This window comes from Glandiceps talaboti, chromosome 8, assembly GCF_964340395.1.
Source record: "Glandiceps talaboti chromosome 8, keGlaTala1.1, whole genome shotgun sequence".
NCBI lineage: Eukaryota > Metazoa > Hemichordata > Enteropneusta > Spengelidae > Glandiceps > Glandiceps talaboti.
Genome location: NC_135556.1, coordinates 14,189,609 through 14,204,197, shown reverse-complemented (window position 1 = coordinate 14,204,197; position 14,589 = coordinate 14,189,609). Strand labels below are relative to the sequence as shown.

At 36.7% G+C, this 14,589-nt stretch overlaps 1 protein-coding gene across 1 annotated transcript; it reads right to left on the bottom strand.

The window, feature by feature from the left end:
- Positions 1-1,621: 1,621 nt before the first annotated feature.
- On the bottom strand, positions 1,622-14,543 carry LOC144438881 (PGAP2-interacting protein-like). The gene is made up of 13 exons (XM_078128094.1): positions 14,369-14,543; positions 12,916-13,231; positions 12,123-12,277; positions 11,460-11,640; positions 10,314-10,631; positions 9,277-9,437; positions 7,966-8,154; positions 7,122-7,257; positions 6,573-6,722; positions 5,739-5,883; positions 5,071-5,132; positions 4,380-4,535; positions 1,622-3,323 (listed from the first exon to the last, which is right to left on the bottom strand). Exons 1-13 carry the CDS (start codon positions 14,541-14,543, stop codon positions 3,221-3,223), a joined length of 2,247 nt encoding a protein of 748 aa, XP_077984220.1. The 3' UTR covers positions 1,622-3,220.
- Positions 14,544-14,589: the final 46 nt, after the last annotated feature.

The following is a 14,589-nucleotide window of genomic DNA, read 5'->3' as shown; positions in this document are numbered from 1 at the left end:
TTAATCTCCAAATCTCCCCTACCAATGATACTACCATTAGATGTGCTGACCTTTACTACATGTATATAATGATGCCATTTAACTTTTTAAGAACATATTTCAACCCTTAGTGTAAGTTATAAAGAATAGTTTCTGATACTTGCTGTCTTGTAAAGCATGGATTAAGTTATTGCTTGAAAGGGTCTAAATAGCATAAATTTTGGCTATAAGAGTAAAAATCCTCCAGGGCTTCTAGAGGGAGACCCCTCAGAAGTCCCCCCCCCCCCCCCCGCATGAGGTGGACATATCCCAGTCTCAAGCTCTTCCCCTCTTACTGTCAAGATGCTATCAAAGTATATTAAAAAGTATTTCAACCCTATGTAGTTGTTTTTTACATGTTGGTGTTGTCTTGTAAAGCTTGGAAATGATTTTCTTAAAATGTCTGAATAGTCTCAAAATTGACTTTTCAGAGTTAAAAACCTCCTGGGCTTCTAGGGGGAGACCCCCTAGGACCCCCCATGACAGCTGTACATATTCCCTTCTCAAGCTTTCCCTCTACCTTTCACTGTCAAGATGCTATTAAACTCCTTTTCAAATATATTTACCCTGTGTAGTCAATAATCATAATTATGATAGTGCTAACCCGGGATCTTATAAAGTAGATGCAAGACAGTCAAGCAGTCCACACTGAGTCACGATCAAAAAATACCTGTCACTCATGCAAATATCATATATGGGGGGGTCATCATGTTTTAGAATTAAGTGATAGGGGGGTCAGCCTGTTTTGGGTTTTACAGATAGGGGGGGTCAGTGACTTTTTGTCGGCCCGATTTAAGAATCCACCGCCCCCCCCCCCCCCCCCCCCCCCCAGGCTGGAGAAACAGACCGGTCCCTTACATGCATATGATGACACAATCATTTCATGCAAGTCAACATCTCGTATTGAGGTATGTATGCTTTGCTGTAAAAGCAGTCTTTACTGTCCATATCAAGTGGAAAGCATGTTACATAGTAGCACTGCATTTAGTATGGCAGAATTCACCATGTCTGATATGGCATTCCCAAGTGGAGAAATGTTTCCACGAGGGCGCTAAATTCCCAACTTTCGCTTTGCATTGTATAAAGGGCAGTTCAAATTACTGTTCGATGGTGATAATAGCACTTAATTCAAATTACTGTTCAATGGTAAAATTTTGTGGAAAGTTGTGTGTAGACTCTCACACTTCTCACCAAATTGTCTGTGTTTGCATTTACTTTGACCATGGACATCTCGGTGATAGTAGATCCATGCTTTGACCAAGCAGCTTATCCAGTACCCACGTATGGTGTTCTCTCATCAGTTACCCCAGTATATCAAGTTAACTTCAATATTTCACATCTCCAATTTTGAAGTTGTGTATATTAAATTTTCCAATATTTTCAGTGTTGTCATCTGTATGTTTGTTTTGAGACTTCATAAGACTATAATGTTATTCTCTAAAGTACTTGACAATATCTGTGATGGTACATGAAATCGTGCTTTGTATTTCTGTACAAATTGTATGTGTGTGTGTGTGTGTGTGTGTGTGTGTGTGACAGAGACAGAAACTCTAACTGCAAGATTTTATTCCCAAGGTTTATTTAGAAAAGACACTACTGTTTCACAAAGTTCACAGTAAATGATGCTACAAAACTATAAAGAATGACAACTACAGTGAGATTTCTACAAGGTGAACTTTGACTTTAGCACTTTTCATTGTCTAGGAAATCACTTCTAGAAACACATTACTGAAATAAATATACACATCAAAGTATCATGTGTCTGGCCATGGTCTGGCACATAACAATGTTAAGTACCAAAGTTCCAGTATGAATACACACAGGCTGTACTAGAAGGATATGAGAATTTCTACCCTGAATCAAAATACTTTTTTGGAATTGATTCCCCAAATTTTCACTGATGAGTCATCATAATGAGTCATCATACTTAGTCACTAGTAGACTCTCTCACAGTCCTTGGAGCTTCGCTTTACTAAAATTGATGCTAAATGAATTATTTTGTATGTACCGATACCATCTACATAACGTACTCCATGATCGTACTCGAATAACCTTGTACTGTGCGCCCTCATCGACCACATAGAGATATCTGTTCGTTGACGTGTGACTGTGACTCTCTGTGTTTTCCGGGGCTTCGCGAAAAAACAGAGTGTCGCAATCACACGTCAACAAATGGTTATCTCTATCACTAGTAGAATTTCATAATTACGGGATGTACAAAAAAAAATGACTAAACTTTGAAATTGTAAAAAGTGACCAGACATGCAATGTAGCAAAATAACAACTTGTACAATCACTCTCATTTTCACTTTGAATTTTCTACTTCATAATTAAGGTTATCAAAAATTAACAATGATGACATTGTTATTCTTGTATCATTTCTCTTGACTCTTGATTTGACTAATTAGAATTCAATTAATATGCATCTATTTTGCATAATAGAAATCTACATCATGAAAACAACAGTGTAGTACAAAGTCACTCGTCACATAAAAAGTTAATACTAACTAGTTTCTATTGCTACAACACTTCAGTACTAGCATTTTATTTCTACTGATTTGGTGTTCCACACCTCAAAAATAACCCATCAGCTTAGCAGATCAACAACTGACCTTGTATTTGATCCCCTCTGTAGCCACGCAATACTAAGATAAGTGTGTAAAGTTAGAAAATGTTTGCATCTAAAAAGAGTTGTAAATAAACTTTCTTATTTTGGTGTGTTCCATAGTTTGACACAAAAGAGCAAATTCTTGTTTTATCTATTTAGCATAGTATTTATGGAAACTTGGGATGGAGACAAAAGTCTACTGGAGTATCTTAAATGGGTGCTGTTCTGTTTTCATTCAGTTGATAATGTCTACAAAAGTGATATGAACTTGGCAATAACGTGCCTATGGCTAATGGTGGAAGGACAGCAGATGCCAAGGCCAAGTGTATATATCGCCACGCCAGGGCAGTAAGGTCATATCTGCCTATACAACTGCATAGCAGATACGACCGTACTGCACTGATGTGGCGATATATAGAACATGTTAATTTAGATGAGTAATTATCAATACCCGTACTAACATACCACTAGCAAAGAATGTCAGCTGTTTCTGCACTCGTTTACTGTATGTGATTGTAGTGAATGACATTACATCTGAATTACTGTGATGGTAATATTGCTACATGTATAATATTTAAGATCAAAATAATCCATTTAATTTCCACGTCCTCTGCTGGACTTGATGAAGTACTTGGGTGTAGCCATGTGGAAATGGTGTCCTGGTCCATACCAGTGTGATGGGTAGTAGTCACCAAATCTGTGAATAATGGGAGATAGGAAAATAATGACATTCAATCTATGCAGGTAAGGTAAGAAAATAATGACATTCATTCTATGCAGATGAGATAGGAAAATAACGACATTCAATCTATGCAGGTGAGATAGGAAAATGATGACATTCAATTTATGCAGGTGAGATAGGAAAATGATGACATTCAATCTATGCAGGTGAGATAGGAAAATAATGACATTCAATTTATGCAGGTGAGATAGGAAAATGATGACATTCAATCTATGCAGGTGAGATAGGAAAATGATGACATTCAATTTATGCAGGTGAGATAGGAAAATGATGACATTCAATTTATGCAGGTGAGATAGGAAAATGATGACATTCAATCTATGCAGGTGAGATAGGAAAATAATGACATTCAATTTATGCAGGTGAGATAGGAAAATGATGACATTCAATCTATGCAGGTGAGATAGGAAAATAATGACATTCAATTTATGCAGGTGAGATAGGAAAATGATGACATTCAATCTATGCAGGTGAGATAGGAAAATAATGACATTCAATTTATGCAGGTGAGATAGGAAAATGATGACATTCAATCTATGCAGGTGAGATAGGAAAATGATGACATTCAATTTATGCAGGTGAGATAGGAAAATAATGACATTCAATCTATGCAGATGAGATAGGAAAATAATGACATTCAATCTATGCAGGTAAGGTAAGAAAATAATGACATTCAAACTGCAGGTAAGGTAGGAAAATAATGACATTCAATCTATTCAGGTGAGATAGGAAAATAATGACATTCAATCTATGCAGGTAAGGTAAGAAAATAATGACATTCAATCTATGCAGGTAAGGTAAGAAAATAATGACATTCAAACTATGCAGGTAAGGTAAGAAAATAATGACATTCATTCTATGCAGATGAGATAGGAAAATAACGACATTCAATCTATGCAGGTGAGATAGGAAAATGATGACATTCAATTTATGCAGGTAATGTAGGAATATAATGACATTCAATCTATGCAGGCAAGAAGTTCACAGACATAAATGCATGTAAAAACTTACATAGATGGAAAGTGTACTGAAGGATCGACATCTTCCACTTTAATTGTTGTTAAATCATTATCTTCATAGTTATGTAGGTTATCAGGAATTCTGAATTTTGCTAACTGGATTTCAGTGTCTGTGAGACTATCACGGGAGATCCTTGCATAGCCAACCCTGCAGCAAAAAAAGAAAAAAGAAAGTAACATCATATTTTGACCTGAGGGCGCTGTCATTTCCCAAATACAAGTAAGGTGTGATTGGTGCATACATAACCGCTTACCCTCTTCATGCAAACTCCATTGATATTATTGAAATTAATAAATAACAATGATAAATAATAAAAGTTAAATAGGTTTACTGACAAGACTGAAGACCGACCCCAATATTCATTACTCTATCTTGTAAAAGTTTTGTAACCAAAACAAAGTGAGGGAGAGAAGCGTCATTATACACATACTGACTGGTTACAAGGGCATCACCGTTTGTCAATTCTCCTTTGACTGTGGCTCACCCCAATATAGTTTGTTTCCCAAGGGCCCACGCCTGGTTGTCATGGTTATGAGAGATATCTAAATATCCTCCTGTAAGTGAAATAACATTCACAAAACGGAATGCATATAACACATCAAAACGTTTTTTAAAAGATAAAGAACATTGTTTTGTGTGGTAGATGGCACATTTATAAATCTTTACAATGTAACATACAAACCTGATTAGTTTCCTGTACATTATATACAGACAAAATCTCTTCTTGTCATCTGCATCAATATCCTGTGAATGTAACGAAAAGTCAAACTTATGTACATGTCATGACTTAACAAATTAATCATGTAAACACTTTACAACCCTTAACACCGAAGTAAAGTACTTTCTCTATATGTCACACTCATTTATAGTATTCATATCAAGTGTAAAAGTATATTTTTTCAATTGCTTTAGTTATAAGTATATGGCCTTTCTAATGTAGTCAATTTGTAAACAGTGTTTTCTGCCAACTAACAGCAGAATGATTACAGTGAATGATATCATCACAACCAAGTTTATACACGGCATTTATGAATTAGTGTACTTTTACACTTGATATGGATGATGGTGGCAAATCATGCAAATGTTTGACTTGAGCATTACAAGTTGTAACAGTACATAGGCCACTATCTAAACTATCACTGATGAACAATCTGATTAAAGTCATGCCAATATTACGGTTCTCTCAAGGCTTTGAAGAGTAGTGAGTGCCATCCTATGATTTACATGGTTCTATGACAGAAACCCTTTGAATGTATGATGAGCTTGAGTGGGAAACTGTGGAAAACAGTAACAATACTAGCGAGAATTAGATAAAAGACCAAGTGAGACAAGACTATGTTATATTCTTACCTTTAGTCTACCCCAGTTTTTGTAAACTCTGTAATCTCTACTACCAGGTTTAGAAGTGACATAACCCATAAACACCAACGGATTACTACTATTTCTAGTAATGTTGGCAATGTATTCAGTTTGAAGTTTCCTATCCATGTCATCCCTGCCATAAAAACAACATCACAAGTGAGGAACAGACCATTATGGTTAACCTGATGCACAAAATGTTTCCTCGTGTACTCATGAACGCCCTTGTCAAAAGTTGGGAATACTAGTGAATATACCATATTTATCAGCTGTGACCAGCTGTATGATACCAAGACATTTACACAATTATGCAAAACAGTGGAATTCACTCAATTACCACCTACCAGTAGTGCACCAGCTGAATATGGCTCAACTTTGGTCAAGTTCACAAAAGTTCACTTAAAAATACTAGAACATGATATGTTGTCAGTCATGTGACAGTCACCTGATACACACTACCATTGTGTACAGTCACAAAGTCTACTAGTGTTCCTGATATGTTGACAATGGTATGTCAGTCATGTGATAGTCACCTGATACTTACACATCATTCCCATTGTGTACAGTAACAAAGTCTACTAGTGTTCCTGATATGTTGACAATGGTATGTCAGTCATGTGACAGTCACCTGATACTTACACATCATTCCTATTGTGTAGTCACAAAGTCTACTAGTGTTCTTGATATGTTGACAATGGTATGTCAGTCATGTGACAGTCACCTGATACTAACACATCATTCCCATTGTGTAGTCACAAAGTCTACTAGTGTTCCTGATACATTGACAGTGGTATGTCAGTCATGTGACAGTCACCTGATACTTACACATCATTCCCATTGTGTACAGTAACAAAGTCTACTAATGTTCCTGATATGTTGACAGTGGCGTGGATAGCTGGAGCTAATTCACCAGTTGGTGATGGCAGGAGGTGGTGACTCGAACTCACAATCCGATATTTGGAAAACAAGTTGTTTCTGTCAAAGACAACAAAAAATACATTTCTTGTCATGTACAAAAATGTGAAATCACGGACATTGAGCCAATGAGTGTGGTAAATTTCAGTATGCATCTGCTTCTGTTCATTCTTTTGAAGCCATAAGCAATTCTATGAATTTCTACAATTTAAGCTCACAGGCAATGAAACAGAGAGAAAGTGTGTTGGATGATACAAATCAGCTTTATGTTAGGGGGTCTTATCATTAAGCTAACCCCCTAGCTTGGATACAAATATGTGTCTACTGTACAATAAGTCTACTGCTCTACATTCTCCCCAACAACTGTCGTCTAAGGTTTCAAACATGTCTTAATATGTAGTTTGGCTGTTTTAACATAAAAAACAACTAACATGATCTTAAAATGATAAGAATTCTCACCCCCAAGTGTGATCTCTTGTCGATGGGCCAAAGTCAGAATACATCTTTAGTCTCTCGGACATCCACATTGTGATGTCGTTGTTGCCTAGGAACGGCTTTGATGCATCACTTTCAAGTAAGGAAATAACATCAGCTTCTGTAATGAGCAAAATAAACAGAAATGATACACTGAAGTTGGTTGGCAACTAAACAGAGATTTCTACTCTCTCACTGTAACATGTCCTAGGACTTACATAAGGATCTACAAAAACTATTTACAGTAAACCATGAATGAAATATGTCCAAAAATGATACAACCACATATTGAAGCCATCACAAAAAGTCGTAAAAGGTTCAGTATTTTGTAAATACTTTCAGAGTATGTTAACATGTACTGCATGATGAGCTACAACTGTCTAATCATAGAACTAGATTAGGATTAAAGTTACAACTCTGGTAGTCAAGGCTTCGGTTTCCTAAGACAGAAACAAACTAAATCTATTGTTCTTCAATGTGGTAGATTACACAAGTGGGGGATAGTAGTTCCTCTGTTGTACAAATGTAATCACCCTGTGATCAAGATAGTGTAATCATTGGAAGTCTCAAAACAGCACTGCAAGTTTATAGAACTAGCTTTCAGAGAGCCACCTTTCTGAGACTATAAATTAAACCAACATCCATTCAATAGCTTATCACCATTGCATCAACATATTGTGACAATAGCTTTTAATTCGTGTCTATCCATAGACCCTACATTTCGTGTAAGGTCTATGGTTTATCTTAGTAAACAGAAGCCTAAATTACCAGTGGAGTTTAGTTTAAAATGACTATGTAGAACTCAACATTAGATTGTCATTTTCCTTACCAGTCTGATTAAGTAGCATAGCAGACCTCTCAAAGGTTGGCCAGCCATCATTGTCATAAAGAAATCTTACAGACCATATCATAGCACTGAACACTTTAGGATCTGCCTTCTCTGGTGGTTTGTATTGTCTTTCTGGCATCATACGTGGTGCAAAGCCAGCTAGTCCAACCAGTGTAACTACTGCTAACACTGCAATCAAAACAAAGACAAGATAGGTCAACTCACAAAGATGGTATGTTTGTATCAAACTTATATGTTCCCTAGTTGTGTATACTGTTTGTATCTTATCTACAGTATCTTGGATTCACAATTTGTATTCACTATAATTTGACCTTTTAGATACGAGTAGAAATTCTGAATGAGGAAACTGTCAGCGTTATACATTATGCATAAATTGAATAATTTACAAGTACAATACCGGTTATCACTTTTTAATATTTTAACAATTTAAAAGTTCTATTGGTCGCTTACAATGATAAAATATGTTTTCAGTCCATTAGATAAATCGTTAGCTGATTGTATCTCACAGCCCCCCCCCCCCCCCCCCCCATTCTGTGCTTGTTGTGATTACATTGTCAAAGCTAATAATGGTAGCCACATTCCTCAAAAGTTGTTATCATGGTTATCCATCACCAACAGGGTTAAATGTACATACAAGTAAAACATTGAGGGATCACCAAACAACTGTGCATATCATACACATTTTATGTTCCCAAGAACAATTTAGTTAGATAAGAAACAGGCTTCTCACAGACCACTCATTACAAATATAAACCACACTACTGCCGACAAGCATGCACTGTATGTGCACACACTTATCACTTGTAACTTTGAATCAATACACTTGTATGTGTCAAAATCTGAGCCTGCAGTGTGATGATTTTCAATAGCTTGTTTGTTCCAAGGAGGATGTGTGTGTGTCTGTGTATCAGTAGGGGTCGGATGATGTTGTTTATATTTGTATTGAGTGGTCTGTGGGAAGCCAGTTTCTTATCTAACTAAATTGTTCTAAGGAAACATAAAATGTGTATGATATGCACAGTCGTTCGGCGATCCGTCAATGTTTTACCTCTAACCGTATGTAAATAACATGGAGATTGTCCAACTCAATTTTTGCCTCACGTAGGGTAATATGTGTATATTACATACTAATTCATATGAATGTCATGAGGTCAGTTTGACTGTTTGTCATGGTAGAAAGGACTGCACACTGTGATCAACCAGGCTATTGGGTGAAATTTTCAAAATTACATATTTTGAAATCAGGATAGACATTATACAGTCCTGTAGCATCAATTCAAATCTACTTACATATTTTGAAATCAGCGTATACACTATATGGTCCTGTACCATCAATATCGCTAAACGCTAGATGGGTGGTTGATTTATCTTCGTGGTCCTTTGCGTCTCCACGCCCCATGGCAAAACCGATCATTAAAATTACTATTACAACCAGTAAATAAGTTCTTTCTCTGTAAACAAAGTCATACATGTAAGGATGACAATCATGATCATACTAGTGCTTCATACACACAGCTAAATATGATTTATTCACTGTAAATGCAGACAACATTGTTGTAATTTTAGTGAAGTTTTCTTTCCGATAGAGTGTAGCAACATTTGCATCAGTTATTTAGAACACTTGAGTTAGAGAACTGAAATGGTGCTTGGGGGGAATTAGACTGTAAGATACATCGTGACATTCCGCCCTCACCAGCCTCCTCTTGTGGGAGGGGTCTGCCAATGTGCGAGGGCGCCCCGTCATGGCGTACCTTACAGACTAGGGGGGGGGGGGGGGGGGGGGGGGTAATGTATTTCCAGTATATACTGTTACTGCTTATCATAACAAATATATCATGCCAAAACATGCCAGCCGAGTGATTTAAAAGTGGAATTCAAGACACTTTTTATTCATGTATACTGGTGTATGATTGATTGCTACACACATGAATATATAATAAATTTGTGTCTTTCACAACAAACTGCATATTGTTGCATCAGTGCAGTAAGGTCATATCTGCCTATACAATTGCATAGCAGATACGACCTTACTGCACTGATGCGACGATATATTCATGTCTGTATACATAAAGCTCTCAGTATCATATCAAATCAGTATCATATCAAATCAGTATCATATCAAATCAGCATTATATCAAATCAGTATCATATCAAATCAGTATCATATCAAATCAGTATCATATCAAATCAGTATCATATCAAATCAGCATTATATCAAAAAAAGACTACACTATCCTTTATGATTAATAATACTGATGCAATATTTTGATGTCAATTAATTCAAATTTTCATCAAAAACAGGGGACTAAAGAATAAAGAGCACTCACCTTGTTAATATACCTAGAGGTACAAAGTTGTATGCTGTCACCCACACACAGAATAACGACTCAATTAAAAATGTCAAAAATGCCAAAAACGCTGTCTTTGTGACAGGACAGGAGGCAAAGCGATCAGATAACTCTGGCCAGATGGAGGCAGTGTAGAGGGCCAGGAGTATACCGCATACCATTCCAAAATAGGACTGTAACATCAGCAGACCAAATGCACTGTGTGCACATACAAACCACCACCATAGATAGTTCTCTGGGAAATTCTTTTTGTAAGAGATAAGAAAACCTGTTGCCCATTCGATTAAAATAGCAGCCCTGTAAAAGTGAAATGATGAATTAGTATGTCACACTCAACTTCATAAAATAAGTTAAGCCTATAGGGGCTTCAAGATTAGTGAGGGTACCCTGTATGGAGACAAATACAAGGGTCCTGTCACTTTGAAGTCAAATATTTAAAATTATAGGTATAAGACTTAATAATGTGTAATGGGAAAAACAACACGGCATCTAACTACATGCAAATTTTAAAAACTGTTTTCAATCAATCACCTTGCTGCAAAAGTACCTACAGCTCAACAAATGTTTCCCTTTTTATCCAAAACATTTAAATTCTTCCTTCTCATCTTGTCACTGTACAATCTATGCTGTTCAGTTTATTCCCAATTCTTTATAGCCCTAGACCCATGATTGGATATTACTTAACCCCAAGGGTTTGGACCGGGTCCTATGATTGGTTATTACTTACCCCCAAGGGTTTGGACCGGGTCCTATGATTGGTTATTACTTACCCCCCAAGGGTTTGGACCGGGTCCTATGATTGGTTATTACTTATCCCCAAGGGTTTGGACCTGGTTTTATGATTGGATATTACTTACCCCCCCCCCCCCCAAGGGTTTGGACCGGGTCCTATGATTGGTTATTACTTACCCCCAAGGGTTTGGACCGGGTCCTATGATTGGTTATTACTTACCCCCAAGGGTTTGGACCGGGTCCTATGATTGGTTATTACTTACCCCCAAGGGTTTGGACCGGGTCCTATGATTGGTTATTACTTACCCCCCAAGGGTTTGGACCGGGTCCTATGATTGGTTATTACTTACCCCCAAGGGTTTGGACCGGGTCCTATGATTGGTTATTACTTACCCCCAAGGGTTTGGACCTGGTCCTGTGATTGGATGCCCTGTTCCTACCCATCTACTTATTATAGATACTTCTCCATACAAGAATTGAGTTAGAAACATAAGGCTTCCGAATCCAAAAGCGCAATGACGCCAGTTTGGTGTTCTGTCACTTGTAGGCTTAGCCTCCGGCTGTGGGTATTCATCTGTATGTGTGCAAACAAAAGGACACATTATTAGTCAGTCATTATTACACAATGCATGAGCCAGGTTCAACAAAAAATATAAAATAAAAATAAAAATTACAACAAAAAATACAAAATACAATGTATATAGAATATATATCATTCGTTCTGCTGTGTATGAAATATGACTAAAAACTTTTAACACTGCCATTACTTTCCCAATTTTTAAAAAAAATATTACAGTTGATGGTATAATAATCTTATTCCCAATATTTTTCTTCATTCAGCTGGAAATACTTGTGACCTAAGGGTTTGTCACTACTCATCTATCAACTCATAGTGACATGGACCCCTTAGGTCACTCATATTTTCCTTGGCTGAAAAATATTGGGGAATAATAATTAATATCTCATTATTACAATTTATAACATCTTTCTTGTTTTCCTTCTTTGTCTATATATACTTTATATGTGGCATATTTTGACATTCTCTGCCATACTTACATGCGATAAATCTGTCCACTACAGCAATGACTCCTAAGGTAAGGATGACAGTGTTACTGGTATCGTCGGACCATGCTGGTGTGATGGAAATATACCAGATACGACTTGACAGTAACGCAATATAACCAAGCATGAAACCCCAGAATGATACAGTTCTACAACAGATGAGATGGATGGTACAAATTACTATACACTCATTTGGAATATTATTTTAGTGGAGACAGGCCCCAATTCATGATATCGGACATACTATCGCTTACTTGGGGGCTCAGTTAACATTGGTTTGAGTAACTTTCAATATATCTTAATCTAGAACTTAGAAGCAAGTGTGCACCACAGGTAATCTTGACATATTGCAATCTGATTAAAATCTGATGTGGTCAATATGTCTTGATTTTTTTAACCTCTATTTCCTTGGTTTACTGTCATTTGTTTTTGAATGAGTGCTTTTTTAGGTGGAAAGAAGGCACTCCCTCTCAGAACAACAAATCAAAAACAAACAAACATACATACATTCAAACAAACAAACAATAAACAAAGGAAATAGAAGCAAATAAAGAAATCAAGCCATATTCACCACATCAAGATTTAATCAGATTAGATACATAGGTGAAATATCAGAACGTCTATACGGATTATAATGATATACATGTATATAATTTCCAAAAAGGTTTGGTGCATTGTTCAACAAGCAAAACTTTATGAAAAATAGCAAAAAATTACAAAGATTGGGGTTTTAATGTAACAAGAAAAACAAAGTAACACTTCTGTGTATAATTTGAGTTTGACATACCTTTGATAAGCTGACCTGTTGAACCAGCTAGCACACAATAGTAGAACAACACATGCATTCCCTCCAGCTAGCAAAGCTAGTCGAAGTATAGTAGTGGGCATTTGGAATGAAGCTATTGAAGATACTAAACCAAATCTGAGTAACGTGAGGCCATGTTTGGTCTGTAAGAATCTAAAGACTGGTCCAACACCACATAAAAGCGGTGCAATAAGCCACACAACTGCTGCAGCTTCATAGCCAGATATTTCTAGAATTTGCAGAGGGAAGAACCAGATCATAGCTCCTAATGCATGTAGAACAGTCCACAGGCAGTAACCTAGTAGAGTATGAAACAACAAATTAGAGATGGTGAAATTATGAAACTTGACATCTGTTCATGGTCTTTTCACGAAGATGGCATTTACTTGGTAAAAGTCATAATATTATTAAAGGGGTATGTTTCAATCCCAGGTCATCACATTAGTGTTATCTTAAATTATGAGGATTACATGGGATCATTCTTTTGCTCTGGACCAACTTTTTCTCAATCTCTGCCAAACAACCGGTTTTCACACCAAGAATCTGAAATGGGCCTTTAAAGGCAGTTACACTGATACGAAGCTAACATAATTTGTGTAATATATTATTACAAGTGATAGTAGTTGCAAGTGGAACATCTTTAAAGACAATATTGATATCGGGAGTTACACTTTATATAGTCTAGTTCCTATACAGTGTCGTTACCATTTACATGGAACACCTGCACTCACTTTAGTTAGAAACCACATTGGCATCCAGACTACACTTTATATTGTACTTTTGGGAAAGGGTCAATGAAATGTAAATATTTTTTAATAATAATATAAACCGAAACTTTTTCTAAAAACTGAATGGTGATTAAAATGCACAATGCACTCAACAATACCCTCAACTGCCATCACTAACACGATTGAGACTGGGTGGTACTATATCATTTATGCAACAGGTGTCGGCTCGCTGTGTCATATACTGCATTGTGCAGTTCAAATACATGTTTGTACTTCATTCAAACTAATCAATGATTGTTAGACCACAAAGGCCAAATCTTTTAATTGAAAAAACTGCCAACTGTCACAACTTTTTCGCTATCTCAGATGGAAATGTATATAAATTTTATTCATAATATTAAGTAGCACTATTTAAGAATTAATTTACGAATTAATTAGCATATTGATAGGTACGAATATTTACATTGGAAATCAGTGCATGTCACAACACATTATATGGTAATTCTATGCAAGACAATGGTCTGACGATACATAGCTTCCGTTGCTGTTCATATATATCTATTTGCAGGTTATTTTATATGATTGGGGTGGGGCGCTTTCCCAAGGTCTATTGTTCGCTCGGCTGACTCGTACTCAGTGTAACTCGTTGCCTTGTGCACTGCATCACATGTTCACCCGAACAGGTATGATCTACATGGAAAACATACCTATTATTGCCTCAGTAAAAAGGGGTCGAATAAAGCTTAGACCAAAAACAGGCGAGTCTTCATTTTCCCTTTCATCTTCTGGTACGGTCTCTGCAGTTTGGGTTTCATCTTGAACCTTTTCTGCTGAATCGTCTTCACTTTCTGTTGTTCCCTCACGTTTTGCGAGAGTCGCCATCTTGAGCGTTCGGGTCATATACTTTCTCTCTTTGACCGACAGATGG

Bases quoted from the DNA above. Each gene is read 5' to 3' on its own strand.
- LOC144438881 (XM_078128094.1), bottom strand. From the start codon at position 14,543: ATGGCGACTCTCGCAAAACGTGAGGGAACAACAGAAAGTGAAGACGAT. The intron at 11,641-12,122 runs GTAAGTATGGCA...GCACACATACAG, and splicing joins AGTGGACAGATTTATCGCAT to ATGAATACCCACAGCCGGAG. The intron at 5,133-5,738 runs GTAAGAATATAA...TTACATTCACAG, and splicing joins AAAACTGGGGTAGACTAAAG to GATATTGATGCAGATGACAA.